The sequence below is a fragment of the Peromyscus californicus genome, unplaced genomic scaffold (genome assembly GCF_007827085.1).
Source record: "Peromyscus californicus insignis strain IS unplaced genomic scaffold, ASM782708v3 Scaffold_7__1_contigs__length_154581171, whole genome shotgun sequence".
NCBI classification, from domain to species: Eukaryota; Metazoa; Chordata; class Mammalia; order Rodentia; family Cricetidae; genus Peromyscus; species Peromyscus californicus.
The window spans coordinates 15,424,766-15,449,559 of NW_026294595.1; the positions used below are offsets into that span (position 1 = coordinate 15,424,766).

The 24,794-nt window shown below is 43.2% G+C and overlaps 1 protein-coding gene across 9 annotated transcripts in view; it reads left to right on the forward strand.

Moving 5' to 3' along the window:
* The first annotated feature begins 5,015 nt into the window (after positions 1-5,015).
* Positions 5,016-24,794, forward strand: part of Ehmt1 (euchromatic histone lysine methyltransferase 1) — a 172,912-nt gene continuing 153,133 nt past the window's right edge. For 7 of the 9 annotated variants that reach the window (XM_052725925.1, XM_052725930.1, XM_052725929.1 and 4 more), the window contains exon 1: positions 5,016-5,081. In XM_052725925.1, coding sequence (XP_052581885.1) covers positions 5,019-5,081 — 63 coding nt within the window. In that variant the 5' untranslated portion in view covers positions 5,016-5,018. Of the gene's footprint in view, positions 5,082-5,339; positions 6,349-24,794 lie in introns of those variants that run through there. The other 2 variants (XM_052725926.1, XM_052725928.1) reach the window with 2 other exon arrangements.

Genomic DNA, 24,794 nt, shown 5'->3' on the forward strand with positions numbered 1-24,794 from the left:
CTCCTCTGGTGGGTATGAGCCCAGTGGCCAGCTTGACAGAGCCATTTTTCCAGAGTCTGTCTCCTTGTGATACTGAGTCTAGACTGCTTGTCAAACTCAGACTTAATTTTTGTCAGCCAGACTTCTTTTTTGATGTCTCAGAGATGGAAAAGACATAATTATTTATGGAGATCAGGTGGTTCTCTAGTTCATGTGGCACTAGGTTTTCAGTCTAGTGAAGGTTACTTGGGCTGCAGGAGAGGCCTTGCCTTGTACATAGGAAGCTTCTACCTGGCAGAGCTTCAGGTAATCAGGGTGAGCACACCTCTTAACTGGAGCACTCCATGCTAACTGGGGTGAGCATCTCTCCATATGGGAACACCCACAATCAATGTGACTTTTCTTATTGGTGCACAGGTCCCAGCCAGACATACTCTCCTAACCAGAGCATCCATCCACTTGTATCCTCATTGATGGGGGAGGGGGCTTGCCAGCTGGGACATTCCTCCATGTTGGAATAGCCCCCTCTTGTGGGGGCAGACGTCCTAGTCAGGAAATTACTTCAGTTGGATGATCCTCCCCACGTGGCAATCTCCTCTGGGTACCTCTCAAACCTGTAGACACATCTTTCCGATGCAGGATATTCCCTACAAAGTTGGGACATGCCCCTAACTAGAATTCCTTCTCCCAGCTGGGACATTCCTCCTAAGTTAGAGCTCCATCCTTTATCAGATGCACCTCAGAAGCAGAGCAACCCCTCCCTAGGCCCCTTACTGAGGCATCTCCCAGCATACAACTCGGGGTGTCTGCTTTCTGGGGAAATCAAGGAAATAAAAATGTGTCTGTGATTGGAGGTTGAGACTCAGCCTTTGCCGGTGATGGTGGCATACACCTTTAATGCCAGCACTCGGGAGGCAGAGGCAGCAGAGCTCTGTGAGTTCGAGAGGCCAGCCTGGTCTACAGAGCGAGATCCAGGACAGCCTAAGGCTACACAGAAAAACTCTGTCTCAAAAAACAAAAGAACAAAAAGATTGAAAACCTGTGTTCTTCACACAAGGCCGGCAGGCTCCTCTGACCAGCCTACCAGAAACTAATTTAGAACAAGAAGATACAGTAGCATCTCCTTATCTGCAAAGAGTGTGTTCTAAGACTCCCTGTGGATGCTCAAAACTGCACACAGCATAGTATTCTGCATATATCTTGTTTTTATTTATACATATGATAAAGTTTATAAACTGGGCATAAAAAGTTTAGTAACACTAATAACACAGTAGATCAATTATGAGATTATTGTAACAAAATTACATGAAAGTGGTTTCACTTTCAAACAATCTCACTGTTTTGTGTTCACCCTTTTTTATGGTGATTTGAGATGAAACCATGACTATGTGAAGAGATGAATGAGGTAGGCATTACAACACAGGTGTGCACCACCCCCAGCTCAGGTGAACTTTTTAATTTTATAAAAAATGTATCCAGGCTGGGTGTGGTGGGGCACAGCTGTAATCCTACTCTTCAGGAAGCAGAGGCATCAGGAACACTGAAAGTTTGAGGCCATCCAAGCATTGTAGTGAGGTCTTGCTTGCCGGACGGTGGTGGTGCACACCTTTAATCCCTGCACTCTGGAGACCGAGAGACAGATCTCTGTGAATTCAAGGCCACCTTGTTCTACAGAGTGAGTTCCAGGCCAGCCAGGGCTACACAGAGAAACCCTGTCTCAAGAAATCAAATAAAGAAAAGAGGGGGGCTGGAGAGATGACTCAAAGGTTAAGAGCACTGACTGCTCTTCTAGAGGTCCTGAGTTCAATTCTCAGCAACCATCTGTAATGAGATCTGGTGCCCTCTTCTGGCCTACAGTCATACATGCTGTATACATAATAAGCAAATAAATCTTAAAAAAAAAAGAAAGAAAGAAAAGAAAAGGGGAATAAAACAAGCGGGTTCTGTGGTGCTTGCCAGTAGGATTTGCTGAAGGAGGCAGAAGCAGGAGTTTGAGGCCAGCTTGGGCTACACATTGGGGGCTGGAGAGATGGCTTACTGGTTAAGAGCACTGGCTGCTCTTCCAGAGGATCTGGGTTCAATTCCCAGCACTCATATGGCAGCTCTCAATTGGAACTCCAGTTCCAGGGGACCTGGCACCTTCACCCAAGCATAAATGTAGGTAAAACACCAATGCACATAAAAATGAATCTTAAAAAAGAATAAAACAGGCTGGAGAGATAGCTCAGTGGTTAAGAACATTGATTGCTATTCCAGAGGACCCTGGTTCAATTCCCAGCACCCACATGGCAGCTCACACCTGTCTGTAACTCCAGGTCCAGGGGATTTGACAACTCTCAGACACACGTGCAGGCAAAACACCAATGCATATAAAAATAAAAATAAACCATTAAAAAAGCTGTATTATCAAAAAAAAAAAAAATAAAACAAGCCTTTAGGGCTGGAGAGATGGCTCAGAGGTTAAGAGCACTGACTACTCTTCCAGAGGTCCTGAGTTCAATTCCCAGCAACCACATGGTGGCTCACAACCATCTGTAATGAGATCTGGTGCCCTCTTCTGGCCTGCAGACATACATGCAGACAGAACACTGTATACATAATAAATAAATCTTAAAAAACAAACAAACAAACAAAAACAAAACCAAAAAAAAAAAAACCCAAGCCTTTAATCCCAGCACTCTGGAGGCAAAGGCACGTGAATCTCTAAGTTTGAGTCCAGCCTGGTCTACAAATGAGTTCCAGGACAGCCAGGACTGTTACACAAGAGAAACCCTGTCTCAAAAAACCAATTAAATAGATAATAAGTATAAAACAAAACAAACAACTAAAAAACCCCCCAAATAAGTACAAATTTAAAATCAACCTCTAATGGTGAGGTCTGTAATCCCAGGTACAAGGGAGGCTGACAGAGGAGAGCAGGTTCAAGGACTGATTAGACTGAAGGCCAGCCTGAGCAACTCACTCAGATCCTGTCTCACAGAAAGAAAAGAAAAAAAAGATTGGGGGTGTAGTTCAATGATCGAATGCTTACCTAGCACGTTAAGTCTTGGGCTTACCCCCAGTACCATTTGTCTTTATTTTAGGAAATGTTGATATTTCTATGTAGCTCAGGGTTCTAGTTCTAGGTTCTAGCTGGGATTAGAGGTGTGTGTCACCGTGTTTGGCTGTGCTGGTGACTTTACTACTGTGTTTCATCTTAGGAACATATTCCATAATTTGACCTTCCATATCTTTGAAGTTTGAAACATTTCAGCATTTTTTACTCATGTATCAATTTCTGCCTCTGCTTCAGTTCCTTCTTCATTTTCCTCACATGACCTAAGTTCTCCAGCACTTTCACCTTAATCCCTGTTTTTCAAGTCTGCTTGAGATGTGGCAGCAGCTTCAAATGTAGAAGCAACCTCTCCACTATATATAAATTCTCTATTCTTTCTCTGTATATATTATTAATATAATACATTAGCAACAATACACGTTTATTTATTCATTTATTTATTTCCTCTCCTAGTCCAGATCCATCTCCGAATCAGTATAGCCATCTCCCATTTGCAATAAAATGACTTGGTGCCTCCCTTTTTTTTAAGTACCCCCTTCAGAAGTCTTTATGTAGCCTCCGTGCTTTTTCTGGCATAATGTGTGCTCACCACTGGAATACATTTCTCATATACATATTTCCATATATACATATATATTTATATGTTTTTCAAGACAGGGCTTTTCTGTGTAACAGCCTTGCTTGTCCTGAAACTCGATTTGTAGACCAGGCTGGCTTCGAACTCACAGAAGTCGGCCTGCTTTTGCCTCCAGAGTGCTGAGGTTAAAGGCGGTGCTACGCCTGACTCTTATATTCTCTATCTACAAATTCAACTCCTTATCCATTTTATCATTTATGCCCCGTGGCTGTAACTTTTGCAGTGTGAAGTTCCACAGCTGAACTAGCACAGATTTCTTTCACAATTTCACGGAAAGTAAGTTCTTAGCATTGTTCTTTTCTTGGCTACCTTAGCGTTAAGACTTTTATTTATTGAAATTTCCTGCCTTTTCAATTAAAGGAAGCACTTTATGCTTCTCTAGCATTTTGTAAAGGTCACTTCATTATCCTTGCACTTAGGAGCCACTATTAATTAGAATAAGGGTCGTGGGGGCAGGAGAGATGGCTCAGCGGTTAAGAGCACTGACTGCTCTTCTAGAGGTCCTGAGTTCAATTCCCAGCAACCACATGGCTCACAGCCATCTGTAATGAGATCTGGTGCCCTCTTCTGGCCTGCAGGGATACATGCAGGCAGAACACTGTATACACAATAAATAAATCTTAAAAAAAAAAAAAAAAAAAAAAAAAGAATAAGGGTCGTAGGGACAGAAGTTAAAAGTTAGTGTGGAAGGCCGTGGTGGCACATGCCTTTAATCGCAGCACTCGGGAGGCAGAACCAGGCAGATTTCTGTGAGTTCAAGGCCAGCCTGGTCTACAGAGCAAGATCCAGGACAGGCACCAAAACTACACAGAGAAACCCTGTCTCGAAAAACAAAAACAACAACAAAAAAACCAAAACAAAACACCCAAACCAAACCAACAAAAACCACCACCACCAAGAACAAAAACACCCAAACCAAACCAAAAGAACAGTGGAAACCCAGCTGGCTAGTGACAGTCAACAAGCCAGTCGCGTGCAGTGTAGACACGCGGGACAAAAGGGTGATAGACACCCTTGCGGAACCAAACAGAAACACAGATTTCTTCTGCTAACTCAAGAATGGCGCCTAACTTGAAACCTAGGACTAGCCTATTTCTGGGACTTTCGGACCGCAGGTAGAAGAAAGAGAGTGAAACCAAGGAAACGGGAAACGGAAACCTCTTGGTGAAGAAGTCTCAGCTCTAGGTGCCCAGGTTGAATTTCAGCGCGCAGGCGTCACCTGGCCTCGCCTCCAGACGCAGGCGCCGCACGATCGGGTCCCGGTGCGCAGCCGCGGGTATTCACGCAGGCGCAAGAGTGTCCGGCCAGCCCCGCCCCGGCTCTAGGCCGCGAGGCGCGGGCGGGGCGATGGCGCGCGGGAGGGGCGGGGCCACGCTGCGGGCCCGGGCCATGGCCGCCGCGGATGCTGAGGTGAGGCGCGGGGCCGGCGTTCGGCGCTGGGGCGCGGGCCGTGATCGTGATGGCAACAGCCGCGGCGAGAGGGCAGGAACCCAAGCGTGCTGCGAGCTGGGTGGGGCCGCGCGCCCCCGCCGCCTCGGGCCAGGCGGCGGCGAGGCCCCAGCGTCCGGCCCGCGCTCCGCCGGCGCGCTTTGTGCGCGGCGGGCCGGAGCAGCGGTGGCGGCGGCAGCAGCAGCGCGGCGGGCGGTAGGAGGCCGCGGCCCCGCATCCCGCAGCCGCGAGCCTGACTGCGGGCGGGTCGGAGCGGGGGTGGCGGAGACAAAAGGCAAAGTCGAGCGGGCCAACTTGTGCGCGGCGGAGATGAGGCCGGCCTGCGCCTGCTGCCCCGCGCCGTGACCTTTCACTCGCCGCGAGAGCGTGGCACCATCTTTAAGGAAAAGTTGGCCGGTCCCGCTCGTCTCCCGCGCACAAAGCCGCTGCAGCAGGGTGACCACGGGCAGCACGCTCGACAGAGGATTGTCTGCGGACCCAAGTTTATTTCTTCACCGATGGCATTAAAGCGGCGGGGGACGGCGAGTTAGCGTTCTTTTGTTCGCGTGGTGGCCTTCCCTCTGCTCTTTCTGCGGGATAGTTTGCTTCCTGGTTTTTTTGCGGCGTAAACGTTATGCCCCGGCGAGAGGGACCGCTGTCTTCCCCAAGCTGAGAAAGGCCGACAAGGAGTCGGGGTCCGCAGAATGCACTAGTGTTGTGTTCGTAGGGCCGAAGTACGGGGCCGGTTTGGAAGAAAGTATAACATAACAGTTTTCTTCCGAAATTAGCCGCGGGAACAGTTAGCTTTTGGGACTTCCAGACCTCAGAAAGTGAAGGTTTAGTGAGAAGCTGGCACATGTGTGATGCGTAGGTTCAGCAGTACATTTTACCCCAGATAATGTGTGGTCATTGAATTTCTTTTCTTTTCTCTTGCCTTTTTGACGGGTATTCATATAAGTGAACGGCGTGTTTTCAGATCTAATGCAAGGAGGATTTGTTGAGTACTTAACAACGTTCAAGAACTGACTTAGGCACCAGGAACACAAGTGTATAAGAGATAATTCTAAGTCATTTCCAGGATTGTAAGGAAGGAGATAAATAGTCATTCTCATCATTTATTGAGCACTTGATGTGTTCCAGGCATTGTTTAAGCCCTTCAGAGAAGTTACCTCATTCAGTTTTTTAATGACCTGTGCAGCGGGTACTGTATTTCCTATTTAGCAGATGAGGAAAATAAGACTTGGCAGAGGTAAGTAACTTTGCCTGGTCAGTTGTAGGCCTGGCCACTTTTCTTCCTTCCTTTCTTTTTAAAGATTTATTTATTTATGTATATGAGTGCTCTTTTTGCATGTATGCCTGCATGACAGAAGAAGGAATCAGATCCCATTATAGATGGTTGTGAGCCAGTATGTGGTTGCTAGGAGTTGAACTCAGGACCTCTGGAAGAGCAGTCAGTTCTCCTAACTGCTGAGCCATCTCTCCAGCCCCTGGCCTGGCCATTTTTCAATGTCAGGCACATAATTGGTGTTACTAATTGATGGAGGAAGCTGAGTGTGGTAGTGCATGCTTGTTAATCCTAGCACGTGGGAGGCTGAGGCAGGAGGATTGCATGTTCAAAGCTAGCCTGGACTACAGAGACCCTGCTCCCCTCACCCCTCAAAGATGGAATTGTCAGTGGCCTCCAGTATCTTTGATTTCCCAGGCAGCCTACATAGTGTGTGTGTTTGTTGAGCCTGTGCCTGGTCCCAGCCCTACTGTGTAGGTCTTTTGTGCATAATGTAGCGTATAAACATGACAGCAGTTTTACCAAGTAGGTTCTGTGGTATCCCCTTTTGCAGGTGAGGCAACAGGCACATAGCCCCAGGATTTCAGAGGGTGCGCTGTAGTTGAAGATGCAGATGTGTGGCTAGAGAGCCCATACTGGATAAACATGTGTTACACCTGCCTTTGGATTTATGACTTTACGTGTTTATCGTGGAGGTACATGACAGGGTGAGAGGTCCTCGTCTGTGGTCCTGTGGAATTGGGTAGGCATGGGCTCATCCTCACTGAATCTTGAAATATTTACTGGTTAGGGTTCACTAATTGTGGGGTGATTAACCCATTAGAGCTGACACTGAAGCTTATTTAAGTGTGCGTTTTTATATTACTGAGGTAGTGGAGAGGTTTATTAATGTGTTCCCTATTCTCCATTTTGTAGATTGATGTGGGCTAATCTACTTCTTGGGTTGAAATGTATGTCCTGATCACAGGATCAGAGTGTGATACATAGGGCTTTTGTCTTAGCAAAAATGTTATCTTGCCGCAGGAGTGCCTTCCAAAACAAAATGTGTATTTGGCTAATATGTATCTTCTTATTAAGATTAAAAAGTTATTTAATTTTATGTGTATTAATGTTTTGTCTTTATATATAATTTTATGTGTATGGATGTTTTACTTGCATTTATGTTTGCATGTCTGGTGCTAGTGGAGGCAGTGGTGCCCCTGGAACTGGAGTTAGGGTGATTGTGAACCATTAAGTAGATGCTGGGAGTTGAACCCTGGTCTTCTGAAATAGCAACAAGTGTTCTGTGAACTGTGGAGTCATCTCTCCAGTCCCAGTGTTTGCTTTCTTTCTTTTCTTTTTCTTTTTCTTTTTCTTTTTTTTGAGCCAGAGCCTTGATGTGACTAGCTTGGAACTCATTGGAACTCATGACAAATTTCTTGCCTGAGTGTTGGTATATAAGCCACCATGCCCACTTGTACCTCTCTCTTCTTCGTTTGTTTTGAGAGAGGCACTTGCTGTGCTCCTAATGTTGGCCTTGAACTTCTGGTCCTCCTTGGTTACAGGTGTGTATTACCATGCCTGGTTTTGTTTCTTTTCCTTTAATCTTAGATTTTAATTGGATGTGGACATGCACACCTGTGATTTAGCACATGGAGGCTAAGGCAGAAAGATCATAAATTAGGTTAGCCTGGGGTACAGCCAGGTGTGGAGCGTGACTTTAGTCCTGGCACTGGACAGGTATTCGAATTTCTGGGTTCGAGGCCATCCTGGTCTACAGAGGGAGTTCCAGGACTAGCAGCACTACACAGGGAAACCCTGTCCTGAAAAACAAGACAAACACTAGCCCTCAAAACAATTGTTTGTAGAATAGTGTATACATACATAGTTTAAAAAGTCAGGGCTAAGATATTATTGGAAACTTTAAAGTTTTAGTTCTTGAGTGTTCACTTCATGTTTCTGAGTATATGCTGCTGTTACCATGTCTCTACTTACCAACTGTAGGGATTACCTGTGTGCCTCCAGTAATAAAAGATGAGGAGTTTAATTCTTTTGAATTGTGTGGTCACCTGCTAGTTAGAATGGGCGTTTTCTTGGACTGGTGTGCAGCATTGTCTTTGGAGTTTGGTCTACCTTCCTTGCTCTCAGAGAGCTCTCTCTCTCTCTCCCCCTGTCCCCCTGGGGTAGAATGTATATTCTAGTAGCTGCTGAAGTAGATGACGATGGGGCTGAGGATGTAGAATTGAGTGCTGAGCTAGGTTAAACTGGGTGTGGTATGCATGCCTGTGATCTCAGTGCTAGGTAGGTAAAGGCAGGAGTATCAGAAGTTTTAGGTCATCCTCAGCAATGTAGCAAGTTCAAAGCAAACTTTGGTTCCAGGGGACTGTGTCTCAAGAAAACAAAGCGGGGGTTGTTAATGGCAGTGAACCTTTTTTATGTCTAAAAATACAGATGTACTTTACTTCTGTCATACTTGAAGAAAAAGTTTGGGTAAGCATGGAATTCCTGCTTGGAAGTCAGTTATGAAGGATTTTTTTTGGGGGGGATGGGGAGGGGGAAGGGTGTGGGGGGGGCAATGGTATGCTCCAGGGATTGAGTAAGAACCAGTATGGTTCACAAGGATTTTGTCTGAACAAAATGTCATGAATTGCTAAGTTGTATCCCAGCCTTCTGAAAGTCAGCAGCATTCCATTATTGCTATTGAGAAAGAAGTCCAGTTTGAACCCCCCCCCCCCCCCCCCCCCCCCCCCCCCCCCCCCAATCCTCAGTGCTCTGGAGAGTAAACCTAGGGTTACAGGCTCTCCTGATGCCAGGCAGTTTCTATACCACTCAGCTGTAGATCCAGACTCCATTTGACTTTCAATTTTCTTTTTCCCCTTGAGACAGGGTTTCTCTGGGTAGCCCTGGCTGTCTTGGAATTCACTCTGTAGACTAGGTTAGCCTCAAACTTAGTGATCCACCTGCTTCTGTCTCCCGAGTGCTGGGATTAAAGGCGTGCTCCACCACACCTAGCTTGATTTTTTTTTCTTTAAAATTTTAATTTTATTTATTATTTTTTTGAGACAGCATAGCCCTGACTGGCCTTAAATTCAAGGTCTTTGTCATCATTCTTGGCTCGAGTTTTTATTTACTGAAAACGTTTTGTTTTTGTTTTTTGAGACAGGGTTTTTCTACATAGACTTGGTCTGTGTATTCTAGGTTGTCCTTGATCTCAGAGATCCACCTGTCTCTTGGCTCCTGAGTGCTGGGATTCAAGGCATGAGCTACCACACCTGGTTTGTTCTGTAACTTAAAAGATTGAGAGAGACAGAGAGAGAGACACAGAGAGAGAGGGAGTGTATGTGAACTCAATAGTCTCATATTCTCTGGTCTGTGCATTCATGTGCCAGTCCCTTGACGATCCGAAGAGGGCATCAGATCTGGAGCTTGAGTTACAGGCAGTTGTGAGCTGTCAAGTGTGGTGTGGGTGCTGGGACCCAAACTCAGGTCCTCTGCAGGAGCAGCAAGTGCTCTTAACCTTTGAGCCATCTCTCCAGCACCTGAAACTTTTTTTTTCATGCAGTAATATTTCTTTCTTTCCTTCCTTGTTTTTTTTTTTTGTTTTGTTTTTGTTTTTTGTTTTTTTAGTTAGTTTTTGTTTTTGAAGACAGGGTTTCTCTGTGTAGCCTTGGTTTTCCTGCAACTGGCCTGCTTCTACCTCCTGAGTGCTGAGATTAAAGGTGTGTGCCACTACCACCTTTAATATTTCTTTTTGCTTTAACACAAATGTGCTTCTCTCTTCAGTTACTCTGTAACAGTCTAAATGCAGGGCTTTAAACTGACTGTAATTTATTTTTTATCTTTACCAATAATGCTATAATGAATATTCTTAAATTTTTTTTTTTACGTTTATTTGTGCATGTCTGTATTCGGGTGTGCATGTATGAGTATGTGTGTGTGAGAGAGAGATCAGAGGGTATTTTACTAAACTTGGTTCTTCTACCTGTGAGTTCTGGATATCAAACTCGGGTTATCAGTCTTGGTGGTAAGCATCTTTACCTGCTGAACTCCCTTATTGGCCCTGTAGTGAACATTCTTGTACATGTACATTTGTGTGTTTTTTTTCCAGAGTAGATAAAGTTGAATGTATTTTAAGTGAAGCAAATTCCAGCTGCTTGGGAGGATGATGGTTGTAAGTTTTTTTTTTTTTTCTTTTTCTTTTTTTGGTTTTTTGAGACAAGGTGTAGCCCTGGCTGTCCTGGAACTCACTCTGTAGACCAGGCTGGCCTCAGAATCAAGAGATCCACCTGCCTCTGCCCTCCAAGTGCTGGGATCAAAGGCATGCACCACCACCACACAGCTGGAGGATTGTAAGTTCAAGGCTGCTCTGGCTTCAGAGTGAGCTCAAGCCAGTCATTGAGAATCCGTGAGATCTTGTTTCAAAATAAAAAGTGAAAAGATTTGAGACCTGGAGGGATGATGTAGGCAGAGTTTTCCTGTTGTAGCAGCAGTTTTCCAAGTAACTAACACTGAGACTTAATATTACTTATAAATGCTTGGCCAATAGCTAAAGCTTTTTACTAGGTAACTCTTACATTTAAATTACATTTCTTATCTACACTCTGCTATGTGGCTTGGTACCTTTTCTTAGTACAGTGTGCTCATCCCTGCCTCTGCTGGCGATTCCTCTGACTCCGCCCCTCTTCATCCCAGCATTCTCTCTGTCTCAGGCTGTCCCACCCAATCTCTTCTTGCCCCGCTATTGGTCAGTCAGCTTTTTATTAACAATGGGTATAATACATATTTACAGTGTACAGAGGAATTATTCCCCAGCAGAAGAGCTCAGTGGTTAAGAGCACTAGCTGTTCCTCCAGAGGTACTGGTTTAATTCCCAGCACTTGCATGGTGGTTCATAACTATCTGTAACTCCAGTTCCGGGGATCTGACACCATCTTCTTGCCTCCATGGGCAGCAGGCATACACATGGTGAACAGACACAACATGCAGGCAAAACACCCATACATATAAAATAAATAAAAGAAGACAAGAGGCTTGGGGTATAGTTTAGTGAGAGTGTTTGCTTAGTGTTTTACTTCTCATTGTGGTGGCAGAGTAACACAGAGGAGGACTGATTTGTCTTATTAAATTATGCATGCTTGTATGGGGTGGGGTGGTGGTGGTTCAAGACATGCCGGCAGGAGTGGAGGTCAGTTCTCTCCTTCTAGCGTGGGTAGTAATCAGGCTTATTTTGGCTCACTTTTTTTTTGAAAGCAGGGTTTCTTTTCTTTATTTCTTTTTTTTCTTTCTGGAGCTGAGGACTGAACCCAGGGCCTTGCGCTTGCTAGGCAAGCGCTCTACCACTGAGTTAAATCCCAAACCCCGAAAGCAAGGTTTCAGTGTGTCGTCCTGCTTGGCTTGGACCTCCCAGAAATCTGCCTGCCTCTGTCTCCTGAGTGTTGGTGCTGGGACTAAAGCTATGTGCTACCACATCCAGTTTGGGCTTGCTTTTGGCATAGTGTTCAGAGGATACAGTGCTTCATTATGGGGAAGGCATGGTGGCCAGAGGGTATGAAGCCACTTGTTCCTTAGATCAGGAAATAGCAACTTTAAAGATTCTATTTTCAGCCGGGCGGTGGTGGCGCACGCCTTTAATCCCAGCACTTGGGAGGCAGAGCCAGGTGGATCTCTGTGAGTTCGAGGCCAGCCTGGGCTACCAAGTGAGTTCCAGGAAAGGTGCAAAGCTACACAGAGAAACCCTGTCTCGAGACCCCCCCCCCAAAAAAAAAAAAGATTCTATTTTCTTATTTTATTACCTGTTTCTGTGTTTGTGCCATGGGGGACACGTGGGGGTTGGTGTCTGCTGAGACTAGAAGAGGACATCTGATTCTCTGGAGTTGGAATTACAGATGATTGTGAGCTGCCATGTGGATGCTCGGAGCTGAACTCTGGTCCTCTTCAGGAACAGCCAACGTGGGCCTAGAGAGATGCACTTACTGATCCCAGGAGCTGGGATTAAAGGCTGTATACCACCAAACCTGGCTGCTTTTATCTTTCTTGTTTTTTTTTTTTTTAATTTATTATGTATGCATAGGGTACCAGATTGAAATTATATATAGTTGTAAGGCACCATGTGTTTGCTGGGAATTGAACTCAGGACCTCTGGAAGAGCAGCCAGTGCTCTCAACCTTTGAGCCGTCTCTCCAGCCCTTGTGTTTATTTTTTTGTTTTTGTTTTTGAGACAGGGTTTCTCTGTGTAGCCTTGGCTGAAACTCATTCTGTAGACCAGGCTGGCCTTGAATTCACAGAGATCTGCCTGCCTCTTCCTCCTGTATGCTGGGATTAAAGGTGTGCACCACCACTGTCTGACCCTATTTTAAGTTGAAAACATTGTAAATTGAAAATTCATTTTAACACACCTACCTGTCTTAGTGAAATCCCATTGTAGCATATGGGTCCTGGCCTTGCTTTGGTTAAGCAGTATTACAAGAAGATTGACCTGTCTGTTACTAGTAAGGAAAAAATAAAAATTTGAAGTATGATTCTTATTAAATGAGCATTTTTCATATTTGTAAAGTTGAAAAATTATTTTTTGTGAGACAGGATATCATTTTGTAGTCTAGGCTGACCTTGTACTTTTGTTATTCATGCCTCTAAAGTACTGGAAGTTACCTGCCATGCCCAGGTCAAAGTTGAGAAATTTTAAGTTGAACCATTGTAAGTTGGGGACCATCTGTATAAACTGGGTTAAAAGGTAGTGTAACGACCCATTACTGAACGCATGTAGTCTCTTCCTGCTGTCCTTGTTTCCCATGGAATAGCTTACTCTACCCTTTTTTGTGCTTGCCTGTCCTCAAGTGTAGTGTGTTTTTGGAAGTTGCCAAGAAATGTATTAGTTTTTAATTGTGCTATGGTGTACATGTGTAGAGGGCAGAGAAAAACTTGTGGGAGTTTATAGGTATTTAACTCAGGTTGTCAGTCTTGGCAGCAAGCGTCTCTACATACAGAGCCATTTTGCCAGCTTGTTCTGGAGCTTTCTGTAGGGTTCACCTTCCAGTCTCCTGTGACTCTAGAATGTGATCTGCTGGTCTGTGGTGTTATGTGGGTTTCTACCAATTCCTCTTTGAGGTTTTGAGGATCGCTGGCTTCTTTCTGTCCCTTTCTATGTCTCTCAGGATCAGTCAGTTTTCTCACTATCTATCTATCTATCTATCTATCTATCTATCTATCTATTTATTTATTTTGGTTTTTCGAGACAGGGTTTCTCTGTGTAGCTTTGCGCCTTTCCTGGATCTCGCTCTGTAGACCAGGCTGGCCTCGAACTCACAAAGATCTGCCTGACTCTGCCTCCTAAGTTTGCTTATTATTTATCATCCCCTTATTTAAATTCCTCCTTCCTCTGTGCTATGTAGTAAGTTAGCTTTACTTTTAACTTCCTATTCATGTTTTTGTCAGGCTTTTACGCGTCTCCTAGATGGCTACGTGGAGTTTTTGTTTTTTTTTCCTTCTTGACCATATCTTTGGTTGATTTTTTTTTCTTGATAAGAGAAGTGGGAGGGTCAGAAGAATTTATTTTAACATTGAACTGTGAATTTTTTTTTTTTTTTTTTTTTTTTTTGAGATCGTGTTCTCTTCATGTAGCCCTGACTCTCCTGGAACTTGTATAGATCAAGAGACTATAAGAGACACACCTGCTTCTGCCCCCCCCAAGTGCTTGGATTAAAGTAATTGTGACTGGCTGGTTATAGCTACAAATCTTTTTTTTTTTTTTTTAAGATTTATTTATTTATTATGTATACAGTGTTCTACCTGCGTGCCAGATCTCATTACAGATGGTTGTGAGCTACCATGTGGTTGCTGGGAATTGCAATCAGGACCTCTGGAAGAGCAGCCAGTGCTCTTAACTGCTGAGCCATCTCTCTGGCCCAGCTACAAATCTTGGTAGTGGTTCTCATCTGAATAGTCATTGTGCACAGGGCTGCTTGTCTGGGTCAGGGAGGGAGGGAGAGACAGAGACAGACAGACAGACTGACTGACTGATGGATTGATGGTGTGGTTTGTGATAGGAATGCCTTAGCGGCCTAACAGACCAGCAGAGATGATGCTGATGCTTGTCCTTCATTCAGCCCTAACATCATAGGACATCTGTGGGTAGTTTAGTCTGATGCCAGGAGGTTCATTGTCAGCATATTTAAAACAGTACAATTTGGGGAGAAGTTTCTGGGCAACAATCATTCCAGTTCCAGGTGCACAATAAAGCTTAAGGTGTCACTACTTAGAAACTCCTTTAGAAAGTGTATATGACCATGAGAGGGTGGGTTCTCCAGCTAAAGGGACTAGAATGTAGTGGTCTCTGACCAAGAAAGCATACAGGTCAGCAGGCTATAAAGTACATGTGACATCTCCCCTAAGGATGGCTCCTGTTGACTAAGGAACAAAGTTAAAAATAAAGGTCTATGGAGGGAGAGACCGGGAGGGTTTGGGTGAGGTCTGCCTCCATAGATAGCAAAAGGACACCAAGTTGTTAACAATATCCATTCCCAGCCTTTTGGGTGGAAAACAGGTAATTCCTCCTTTGAGGAGAGTTCTCTGTGTGTTTAGCATTCCTGGTTCCTTAGTCCTCTGGGGGCAAGGACCTTTGTGTCTCCAACAAAGGAAGAGACATGAACAACATCCATCACTTTTCCTTTTTTTTTTTTGTTTTTTTGTTTTTGAGACAGGGTTTCGCTGTGTAGCTTTGCGCCTTTCCTGGAACTCACTTGGTAACCCAGGCTGGCCTCGAACTCACAGAGATCCGCCTGGCTCTGCCTCCCAAGTGCTGGGATTAAAGGCGTGCGCCACCACCGCCCGGCTCCATCACTTTTCCTAAGGTCCCAACAACAAACTGAGACATGAGTCTGCCGTTGTTCACTCTGTGGAACCAATGAGTTTATTGGGTTTCCTTACAGATCATAGGTGAGGGACTACTTACAGAGCTGTGGGTGCTCTCTACCCTGACAGGCCATAACAGGAGAGCCCTAACCCAGTAGGGATGAAGGCTTTTGAACAGTTGCTTAGGTGGAGACCTCTGCTTTAGACTTCTCCCACATGTATATATACTCTAGCCCCTCCCCAGACCACATACAATTAAAGCAGAGTTGTGTGAGAATATGGTAGCCTCTCTACCCCCTCTTCGGGGTTGTAAACCATCTACAAACCCAGTTGTGATGATCTTTTGCAAGGGGGCACACAGCTGAATGCCCCAAAATGGTGATTGCTTTGGTCAGAGGACACAAGCTAGTCTGGAATCCCATGTAAATCTTAAGTATGACTTTGAACTTCTGGTCCTTATGCTTCCACCTCCTGAGTACTTGGATCATAGATGTACTCCACCAGGACAGATTTTTATGTGGTGCTGGGGATCAAACCCAGGGGCTGATATATGGTATGCAGGCATTCTACCTAACTGAGCTCCATTCCTAGCCTAAGCATTCATTATTATTTTTTAAAGGTTGATTTATTGCTGGATGGTGGTGGCACATGCCTTTAATCCCAGCACTTGGGAGGCAGAGGCAGGTGGATCTCTGAGTTCAAGACTAGCCTGAGCTATAGAGTTCCAGGACAGCCAAGGCCACACAGAGAAACTATCTCAAAAGACAAACAAAAAAAAGGAAAGCAAAAAAAAAAAAACAAAACAACAACAACAACAAAAAAAAACACTGGAGATTTTTTTCAGTATGGTTATATTGGGAAGAGGAACAAAGAGATTCTGGGAACCCCCCAGTTCTGTCTTTGGGGGTCCTGAAATGAGATCAGAGTTCATTGATTTATTTTTGAGCAAGTTCTTTCTATGTAGTCCAGGTTATTCTGGAACTCACAGGGATCCACCTGCCTTTGCCTCCCAAGTGCTGGGATTAAAGGTGTGTGCCATATGCATAGCAAGATCAAAGTTTGAATATAGGGTTGAGGATATGTACGTCTAAGCAGTCCTTGTTTTTTGTCTTTTGAGACAGGGTTTCTCTCTAGCCAGGCTGTCACTGAACTCAGAGATCCACCTGCCACTGCCTCCTGCTTCCCGAGTGGTGGGTGTAAAGGTGTTCACCCCAGCTTCCTGGCTAAAAGCAGTCCTTGTCCTTGTTAAGGTGTGGTCCCATCATCTGGGTTTTAGTCTTGTCCTGTGGGCTAATTAAAACTGTTTGAAATAACTTTCATGAAATATTTCAGGAGAGAAGTCCCCCCTCTGGCTGTAGCCCTTTGCTTTTCCCAGTGAGATTCCTGGCGAAATTAAAAAAATTTTTGGAGCCGGGTGGTGGTGGCGGCGGCGGCGGCGGCGGCGGCGGCGGCGGCGGCGGCGGCGGCGGCGGCGGCGGCGGCGGCGGCGGCGGCGGCGGCGGCGGCGGCGGCGGCGGCGGCGGCGGCGGCGGCGGCGGCGGCGGCGGCGGCGGCGGCGCAGGCGCACACCTTTAATCCCAGCACTCGGGAGGCAGAGCCAGGCAGATCTCTGTGAGTTCGAGGCCAGCCTGGTCTACAGAGTGAGATCCAGGACAGGCACCAAAACTACACAGAGAAACCCTGTCTCGAAAAACCAAAAAAACAAAAAAAAACAAAAAAAAACAACTTTTTTTTTTTTTTGTACGTTAATTTAATAGTTAGTCCTAGAGACTAAAGTGCTTGTTTAGAATGTCTTCATCTCTGCCAGGTCAGTTCCAAACCTGTGCATAAGGGACCAGCTACCACATCCCTTTCCGCTTGATGCTCACTCCATTATCTCTCCTTTTACGCTGCAGTGTGTTTTTGCTGAGTCATTAAAAAAAGTTAAAAAAGAAAGTGAGTTTAGCTGCACAGACAATTCACCCGTAAAATTTTCTGGGTTGATTTCTTCAGAAGAGGTTAAGTTCTTTGAAAATTGCATCAAGGATCTATTCTGGAAGTTTAATATTGACCCAGTACTGCTGCTAGTTAATATTCAAATTCACATTTCCAGGGGTTGTAAATGTAGCTTAAGCAGTAAAGCATTTGCCTAGTTCAGTTTCTAACACTTGAAAACACTAAACTAAACAAAATGGCCTTTATAGACAAATTTTTCTTTTTTGAAAAAATTTTTGTGTATGAATATTTTGTCTGCATGTATGTGTGTGTTCCACAAATGTGGCTGGTGCTTGCAAAGGTCAGAAGAGGGTGTTTTATCCCCTGGGACTGGAGTTGGTTGTGAGCTGCCTTATAGGTGCTGGGAATCAAATCTCGGTGTTCGACAAGAACAGTAAGTTCTCTTAACCACTGAGCCAGCCAGCTCTCCAGTCCTTCCCATTCTTTCTTATTTAGCACTGTTAATGCTGGAAATAAAGGTATGTACCACCATGCCTGATGTTAACCTGTCTTTTTTATCTCCTCAAGACAAGATTTTTCTATGTAGTTCTGGCTGTCCTGGAACTCCCTCTGTAGGCTAGGCTGGCCTCATTCAAAAATCTGCCTACCTCTGCCTCCTGAGTGTTGGGAATTAAATGTGTGTGCCACTACCTCCCGGCTTTAGCCTGTCATTTTAATGAAAATGTTAGTTAGGTCATGGTAGGCTGGGTCAGATAGAGGTTGTACAAAGTTGCTCAGACCAAGAGCCTGAGTGCACACCGAGACCTCAAGTCAGATTGGGGTTGTGTACTGTGATTGGGAAATGATGTGGAGAGAGCTGGGGATGTAGCTGAGTGTAGAGCACTTGCTTGGCATAACGTTAAAAAAAAAAAGTGAAGCGCTAGTGCACAGCAACTGGGCACACAGGGTGGTTGGACTCTGCTAGGTAGGAGGGTGCATCTAAGCTGGGTTCATGTGGTTCTTATGGTTCATACATGCCACCATGGTGAACAGAGGTGGGTGTTAGAGACTTGAGTGGAGGGGATACAGCAGGAGGAATGTAGTGACTTCCCCAAGTACTGGATTGGTACAGGCTGGTAAAAAATTCTTACTGACACATCTATAACTTTGGTGCTCTGGTGGCAGGAGTATCACAAGTGGGAGGCTAGGGAGGCATTGAAACTTTTGGGCCAGATGCAACTACTGGGTGAGATCTTGTCTCAAAACAAACAAGGGCTGGAGAGATGGCCTGGCATTTAAGAGGGATTTCCATATGGGGATTAGATTTCTAGCACCCATATGGAGCTGTTCACAACAGTCTGTAATTACAGTTCCAGGGGATCTAACACCCTCTCTGGCCTCCCCGGCACCAGGTACCTGTGTGGTGTACATACATGCAGGCACATAAATGTAAAATAAAAACAAATCTTATAAAAACAACAATAAAAAGAAAACAACCGAACTCCTAGAGATAGCAAAAGATTTCCTCATTGTTCAGACAACCAGATATAATCACCTGTGTGCTCAGGAATCATACAGAGCATTTTACTTGACAGAAGAAAATCAAATGCATGACATGCATTAATGTTTACTTCGCAGTTATTACATAAATATACTAATAGTAGTTTTCAAAGTTTGCTTTAAAATATTTTACTTTCTGTGATCTCTGTCCTTCTTTTCTTTCCTTCCCTGGTTCCCTGCTTTTGCAGTTTGGGGAATTCAACCCAGGACCCTGGGCATGCTAGGCAAGTGCTGTACTGTTGAAACTATTCCCAGTACCCTTTTCACTTTAAGACAGTGTCTCATTGCTTTGTCCAGGTTATCCTTGAACTCATTCTGTAGCCCAGACAGACCTTGAACTTCTAGGTCTTCCTCTTTTAGCTTCCTGAGTTACTAGGATTACAGGCTTGTGTTGCTAGGCCCAGTGGATAAAATGCTTTAATGATCTATGAACCTAATGAAATATTCTACTTGTCATAGTATGATAATCATGAGAATGTGTGAATATGATGGAGTATGTATATACCTTGCAACCATGCAAAACATGCACATAAGCAGAAAAATTATAAGGAAATGAAAAAAGTTGAGTTAGGATGATGATGATACTTATTTTGAAATTTGCCATTTATATTCATTTTTTTTGTTTTGCTTTTTTTATTTTTATTCTTTAAAATGATTTATTTATTTTTATGTGTATTGGTGTGCCTGCATGTGTGTCTATGTTAAGGTGTCAGATCCCCTGGAACTGGAGTTACAGACAGTTGTGAACTGCCATGTGGGTGCTGGGAATTGAACCTGAGTCCTCTGGAAGAGCAGCCAGTTCTCCCAACCTCTGAGCCATCTCTCCATCCCCCGTTGTTTTGCTTTTTGAGACAAGGTCTTGTAGCCCTGGCTGCCCTTGGACTTACTATGTAGGTTAGTTTAGCCTTGAATTCTTGGTCCTCCTGCCTCCACTTCCCAAGTATTGCTTGCTCCATCACAGCAGACTTTGCTTTTGATATTTTAATTGGTTAATTAATTATTCTAAAAGGGAGAGATGGAAGTTATTCACATGATGAAATAGTTCAGAACCCGAATGGAATGGGCAGCTTCATGTGACTTCATTTCAACAGTAATTTCAGTCCATTTATTTTCCAAGAATGTCAACATCTCTAAATAAGAAATACTCTTAGCCAGGCATGGTAGCACATGCCTTTAAACCCAGTACTTGGGAGGCAGAGGCAGGAGGATCTCTGAGTTTCAGGCCAGCTTGGCCTACAGAGTGAGTTCCAGGACAGCCAGGGATACACAGAGAAAAATAAAACAAAGCAGCAACAACAACAACAAAAAAAAAAAAAAAAGGAAGAAAAAATAAGAAATAATCCTTGTTACTTAGAAATACTGTGGTGCCTGACAACTGCTACTGTTGCTTGTAATACTTTTCATTGGGATTTTTTTGGGAAGCATAATGTCACCTTTGGTTCCAGTTGCAGTTGTACTCCTCTTAATGCTATGTCAAACAGCAAAAGAAATTTGACGAGCCTTCACTATGGACCTAATGTGATAGGAGATAGCTTGGCACACATCTAGGTGAAAAATGTGTAGATCGGTGTAGATCCTAGCTTGGTGTTTGTAAGGAAAAAATGGAGACTACATGTGACTCTCAGGGTAGCATTTAGAGTAGGGCTTCATGGCCATGATTGTACTCAGTTTGGGCTGTAGGGTTGATCCTGAACATCGTAGTATGTCTGGTAGTTTCCCTGGCTTCTGCTCACTCAGGCCTGTCATGACAGTGAACTGAGATTCAGTGTAGCAGAAATCCAACCATTTCTTTTGCTTCCTCCAGATCCACATCATCTGTTTCTGGGACCAGTGCAGATTGCCCTTAACTGGCCTTTCCAATTCCTTCTTTATTTTTATTTTATTTTATTTTATTTTTTCTATTATCAGCTTGATACAGTACAAATTCTTATCCTAATAGTGAAATGTTTCACTGAAGCTTGCACAGTGATTGAGTAAAACCAAAATTTATTATAAGCCACAGTCATCCTAGGGTCCTCCCTGCTGTGTAGCCTCCCTGGTTCTGGGGGTTGCAGTCTGATTGTCCTTTGCTTTATATCTAGTATCCATTTATGAATGAGTACATACCATGTTTGTCCTTTTGGGTTTGGGTTACCTCACTCAGGATGATATTTTCTAGTTCCATCCATTTGCCTGCAAATTTCATGCTGTCATTGTTTTTCTCTGCTGAGTAGTAGTACCCCATTGTGTATATGTACCACATTTTCTTAATCCATTCTTCAGTTGACGGGCATCTAGGTTGTTTCCAGGTTCTGGCTATTACGAATAATGCTGCTATGAACATAGTTGAGCATGTATCTTTGTATGATTGAGCATTCCTTGGGTATATGCCCAAGAGTGGTATGGCTGGGTCTTGAGGTAGATCGATTCCCAATTTTCTGAGAAACAGCCATACTGATTTCCAAAGTGGTTGTACAAATTTGCACTCCCACCAACAGTGGAGGAGTGTTCCCTTTATTCCACATCCTCTCCAACATAGACTGTCATTATTAGTGTTTTTGATCATAGCCATTCTGACAGGTATGGTGGTATCTCAGAGTTGTTTTGATTTGCATTTCTCTGATGACTAAGGATGTTGAGCATTCCTTTAAATGTTTTTCAGCCATTTGAGATTCTTCTTTTGAGAATTCTCTGTTTAGCTCTTTAGCCCATTTTTTAATCGGATTGTTCAGTATTTGATGTCTAGTTTCTTGAGTTCTTTATATACTTTGGAGATCAGTCTGCTGTCAGATGTGGGGTTGGTGAAGGTCTTTTCCCATTCTGTAGGCTGTCTTTTTGTCTTATTGACCGTGTCTTTTGCCCTACAAAAGCTTCTCAGTTTCAAGAGGTCCCATTTATTAATTATTGTTCTCAGTGTCTGTGCTACTGGTATTATATTTAGGAAGTGATCTCCTGTGCCAATGCGTTCAAGAGTACTTCCTGTTTTCTCTACTATCAAGTTCAGTGTAACTGGATTTATGTTGAGGTCTTTGATCCACTTGGACTTGAGTTTTGTGCATGGTGACAGATATGGATATTTGTAATCTTTTACATGTTGACATCCAGTTATGCCAGCACCATTTGTTGAAGATACTTTCTTTTTTCCATTGTATAGTTTTGTCTTCTTTGTCAAAAATCAGGTGTTCATATGTGTGTTGATTAATGTCAGGGTCTTCAGTTCGATTCCATTGGTCTCTATGACGGATTTTATGTCAGTACCAAGCTGTTTTTATTACTATAGTTCCATAGTAGAGCTTGAGGTCAGGGATGGTGATGCCTTCGGAGGTTGCTTTATTATATAGGATTCTTTTAGCTATTCTGGGTCTTTTGTTTTTCCATATGAAGTTGAGTATTGTTCTTTCCAAGTCTGAAGAATTGTGTTGGTATTTTGATGGGGATTGCATTGAATCTGTAGATTGCTTTTGGTAAGATTGCCATTTTTACTATGTCATGGGAGATCCTTCCATTTTCTGATATCTTCTTTAATTTCTTTAGAGACTTAAAGTTCTTATCAAACAGGTCCTTCACTTGTTTAGTTAGTGTTAATCCCAAGGTATTTTATATTATTAGTGGCTATTGTAAAGGGTGATTTTTCTCATCCCTTTTATCATTTGTGTATAGGAGGGCTACTGATTTTTTTGATTTGATCTTGTATCCTGCCACTTTACTGAAGGAATTTATCAGCTGTAGGAGTTTCCTGGTAGAATTTTTGGGGTCACTTATGTATACTATCATACCATTTGCAAATAGTGAAAGTTTGACTTCTTCCTTTCCAGTTTGTATCCCCTTGATCTCCTTTTGTTGTCTTATTGCTTTAGCTAAAACTTCAAGTACTATATTGAATAAATATGGAGAGGGTGGACAGCCTTGTCTTGTTCCTGATTTTAGTCTAATCGTTTTGAGTTCTCTCAGTTTAATTTGATGGTGGCTGTTGGCTTGCTGTAAATTGCCTTTATTATGTTTAGGAATGTTCCTTATATTCCTGATCTCTCTAAGACCTTTATCATGAAGGGGTGTTGGATTTTGTCAAAGGCTTTTTCAGCATCTAATGAGATGATCATGTGTTTTGTTTTTTTTCTTTCAGTTTGTTTATATGGTATATTACATTGACAGATTTTCGTATGTTGAACCATCCTTGCATCCCTGGGATGAAACCTACTTGGTCATGGTGGATAATTTTTTTGATGTGTTCTTGGATTCAGTTTGCCAATAATTTTTTTTTTTTTTTTTGGTTTTTCGAGACAGGGTTTCTCTGTGTAGCTTTGCGCCTTTCCTGGAACTCGCTTTGGAGACCAGGCTGGCCTCGAACTCACAGAGATCCGCCTGGCTCTGCCTCCCGAGTGCTGGGATTAAAGGCGTGCGCCACCACCGCCCGGCCAGTTTGCCAATAATTTTGTTGAGTATTTTTGCATCAATGTTCATGAGGGAGATTGGTCTGTAATTCTCTTTCTGTGTTGCATCTTTGTGTGGTTTGGGTATCAGGGTAACTATAGCCTCATTAAAAGAATTTGGTAATGTTCCTTCTGTTTCTATTGTGTGGAACAATTTGAAGAGTATTGGAATTAGTTATTCTTTGAAAATCTGGTGGAATTCTGCACTGAAACTATCTGGACCTGGGCTTTTTTTGTTTGGGAGACTTTTAATAACTTTCTATTTCTTTAGGAGTTATTGGTCTATTTAAATAGTTTATCTGGTCTTGATTTAACTTTGGTATATAGTATCTATCCAGAAAATTGTCCATTTCTTCCAGATTTTCCAATTTTGTGGAGTACAGGTTTTTGAAATTGACCTGATGATTCTCTGGATTTCCTTGTTGTCTGTTGTTATGTCTCCCTATTCATTTCTGATTTTGTTAATTTGGGTGCTCTCTCTTTGCCTTTTGATTAATTTGGCTAGGGTTTGTCTATCTTGTAGATTTTTTTCAAAGAACCAACTCTTTGTTTCATTGATTCTTTGTATTGTTCTCTTGGTTTCTATTTCATTGATTTCAGCCCTCAATTTGATTATTTCCTGGCGTCTTTTCCTCCTGGGTGAGTTTGTTTCTTTTTGTTCTAGAGCTTTCAGTTGTGCTGTTAAGTCATTGGTATGAGATTTCTCCATCTTTTTTTAAAATTTTTTTTAATTTAACTTTATTTTATGTGCATTGGTGTGAGGGTGTTGGATCCCCTGGAACTGGAGTTACAGACAGTTATGAGCTGCCATGTGGGTGCTGGGAATTGAACCATGGTCCTTTATAAGAGCAGCCAATGCTCTAAACCGCTGAGCCATCTCTTCAGCTCCTCTCCATCTTCTTTGCTCCTCTCCATCTTCTTTATGTGTGCATTTAGTGCTATGAATTTTCCTCTTAGCACTGCTTTCATAGTGTCCCATAAGTTTGGGTATGTTGTACTTTCATTTTCATTGAATTCTAGGAAATCTTTAATTTCTTTATTTCTTCCTTGACCCATTGGTGCTTCACGTGGGCGTTATTCAGTTTCCATGAGATTGTAGGCTTTCTATAGTTTTTGTTGTTGAAATCTAACTTTAAGGCATGGTGCTCTGATAAGATACAGGAAGTTATTCCAATATTTTTGTATCTGTTGAGATTTGCTTTGTGACCAAGCATGTGGTCAATTTTTGAGAAGGTTCCATGGGGTGCTGAGAAGAAGGTATATTCTTTTGTGTTAGGGTGGAATGTTCTGTAGATATCTATTAAGTTCATTTGAGTCATAACATCTGTTAGGTCCTTTATTTCTTTGTTAAGTTTCAGTCTGGTAGATCTGTCTTTTGGTGAGAGTGGTGTGTTGAAATCTCCCACTACTATTGTGTGGGGTTTGATGTGTGATTTAAGCTTTAGTAATGTTTCTTTTATATTGTATTTGGGGCATAAATGTTCAGAATTGAGACTTCATCTTGGTCGATTTTTCCTGTGATAAATAAATGTAATGTCCATCCCAATCTCTTTCAATTGATTTTAGTTTGAAGTCTTATTTTATTAGATATTAGGGTACTATACCAGCTTGCTTCTTAAGTCCATTTGATTGGAAAGCCTTTTCCCAGCCCTTTACTGTGAGGTAGTGTCTGTCTTTGAAGTTTAGGTGTGTTTCTTGTAT